The sequence below is a fragment of the Trachymyrmex septentrionalis genome, unplaced genomic scaffold, assembly GCF_001594115.1.
Source record: "Trachymyrmex septentrionalis isolate Tsep2-gDNA-1 unplaced genomic scaffold, Tsep1.0 scaffold24, whole genome shotgun sequence".
Classification (NCBI taxonomy): Eukaryota; Metazoa; Arthropoda; class Insecta; order Hymenoptera; family Formicidae; genus Trachymyrmex; species Trachymyrmex septentrionalis.
In genome coordinates, this window is record NW_017305397.1 from 2,142,781 (window position 1) to 2,145,630 (window position 2,850).

The following is a 2,850-nucleotide window of genomic DNA, read 5'->3' on the forward strand; positions in this document are numbered from 1 at the left end:
ATATACGTCCACATATACATATATGTATATATATATAAATGTGACTCTATTATATATATATATGGTCTTTTACATTAGTCGCGAGTACGGACGTGCACATACGCATGCGCACGTGCGTGCCTATATATCTGCATTACACATTGGCAACATGTGACACACATTATTATGCACAGGACACATGCACACATCACATACTCGCGCGTGCGCGCACACACAATCGAGACAAACATCCATGCATTTTATTATTAATTACGTATACAACTTTGGGGACGCTGGCCATTTTGCATTTTTACAGGGACCTACTCCGCAATCAGACAATCCTTAGCGTTTAATTTTCTTTCAGCCTTTCTCTCTCTCTCTCTCTCTCTCTCTCTCTCTCTCATTTATTCACTCATTTTCTTATTTTATTAAATATTTATCTCTTTTATTTTTCCCTCTGTTATTCTCTCACTATCATTCTCTTATTCTTGTACTTCGATTCTTAATTCGTACATTTGTTTTTTCTTTGATCGTTTCAATGTTACCTGAATTCCTTGATTTTTATTCTAATTTTATTATTTTCGTTCTATCGTTACTTAATCGAGTCACTCAATTTATTCTCGACCTCCACATACGAAAAGTTCGTACGATAGAACGTTCACATCCATAATATTTTTGATATTTAGATATATTCCGGAATTTTTATATTTTTATAATACAAGTCACGACATTTCAACCAAGTAGATCTTTGATCGTGTTTTTAAGCTGTTTTAACGTTAACGTTGCATGCCATATTGTTTGTTTGACAAAGATAAGCCATTCATCTAGAAAGTGACGTAAGTCTGATTTTGAAATAAATTACATGAATTTATTTTAACATCTTATTGAAATTTATACCATTAAAAATGGATTTGCATCGCTTTCAAAATAAATGATTGATGCATCTTTGTCAATATGCGTGGATCCTTCCTCGAAGACTATCAACCTCTGTATGAGATCGTCTAAAGTAGAAAAATTTACGCAAATACATTCTTGTATTTTTATTATTTATTTACGTCATATTTTTATGTAAAATCTGTTTTTTAATGTGTTATATTTGATATCGATAGCGTCTTCGATGAAGATCTTATGACATACTGTTTACAATCCTTTGAGGTCGTAACACCGAAATAAATTTTTGTTACATTAATTTGTGAAAGAAATTTTATTCAATTTTGAAATTACATTACTTGTACTAAATACGGGTTTAGGTAATCTATAATATTATTGAATTTTGTAAAATCTTCTCGGGAGAGAACCCATAATGCATATTGATAATCGGTGTTCTTGGATCTCAAGGGATTTAACACCGTTCTGTTACACGCATGACTAGTTGACATTCGTTGAATTCATTTGACATTCACAGAAACATAAGTACGTTTGACGCAAAAACTCGGGCACTCCATACTACGTAGATTACGTCGTTTCTGCATATTAAATCGTACACGACAATTTCGCACGGTTTGTCAATATATAATAATACTTATTTCTATTTTACATATATATATATAAACATTGTTTTTTTTTTCCTTTACCACGTGTGATCATAGATTACTCGAGTTGATTCTTCACATCTTTCTCACATGGCGATGTCAATAACTACGTCATTCTTTTGACAGAATGTACTATGTCGAATAGTAATCCTACTTGCAAACAATCCACGATCATAGCATTAATCATTACTGTTTCCCTTTCTAGGTAATAACATGAAGAAATGCCGCGCCAGGTATGGATTAGATCAACAAAGCCAATGGTGCAAACCCTGCAGGTATGTGTGCCATGTGCAAAGCTTTTTCTTCGATATATCTTGTGCTTCAGTGAGAAAACAATTGTTAGATCGCGCGTACGATTTTCGTAGTTCTTGTGTAAATATATATACTAAATTTTACAGAAGTCAATAATTTGGCAATGTCATGTTTGTCGGTTGTATTAAAAAAAAATTTTATCTTGTCTATCATTCAATCTAATATAGAGGATACAGTACACGAAATACTTCGTTCACCGATATCCTTAATCTCGCAAGAGAAGATTCTCGGATTCTTCCGCGTAACGTCAATCCTCTGTTTCACTTAATATAACGAGTATATAATTTAACAGTTTACGGTAATGACACTCGAGTAGCTTACTTGAAGTATATACTTTGGCGCTTTAAAAGTAATTGGATGATTCGGAAACGTCTGTAAACGTTATTTTCTACATGTACTAATAACCTTCTTCAAGATTGCTCGCGACGTATCAATCACAATTCTAATATTCTCGATTTTCGCTATCTCGGACCTATCGGTCTCGGACCCCGTTCCGTCATCCACATGTTATCCATATGGAATGACTTAAAGACATCACCAAATGGCATATCTCCGGAACGTACACAGAAAAAGACTTCAAATTAACCATAATGTACTCGTATATATAGTGTTTTGTGTTGATATACATTACTTTGCATTCAATTCAAAACTTGCTTAGTAAAAAATCTTGCATCAATGCAAACTCAATCAAATCAAGACTAAAATCTGTGAAACAAGATTACAATATTTTTGCTTAAACATGAGCGTATTATGGTCGATTTAAGAATAATCTCTTTTTTTCTGCACATGTATACTGAAAATAAATGATGTTATATTAACAGGCATTAATATTTCATTGAAAATAATTTTGTTAATTCAAACAACAATTATTAATGAAATAAATATATCATGCTCTTGCTTTGATGAAATTTGATTTGTTTCATTAATATTATTATGAACTGTTGACAAAATTGTTTTCGGTAAAAAAAACTCTGTTGATACATCATTTTTTTCAGTGTACAAATATCGGTGCTATGCGATGCGATAC

At 32.3% G+C, this 2,850-nt stretch overlaps 1 protein-coding gene across 1 annotated transcript in view; it reads left to right on the plus strand.

Annotated features, from left to right (window-relative positions):
* LOC108748707 overlaps positions 1-2,850 on the plus strand; it is a 31,365-nt gene that overhangs the window by 23,555 nt on the left and 4,960 nt on the right. Inside the window, 1 exon segment of the mRNA XM_018486992.1 lies at positions 1,717-1,786. Within this exon segment, the coding sequence (XP_018342494.1) occupies positions 1,717-1,786 (70 nt within the window).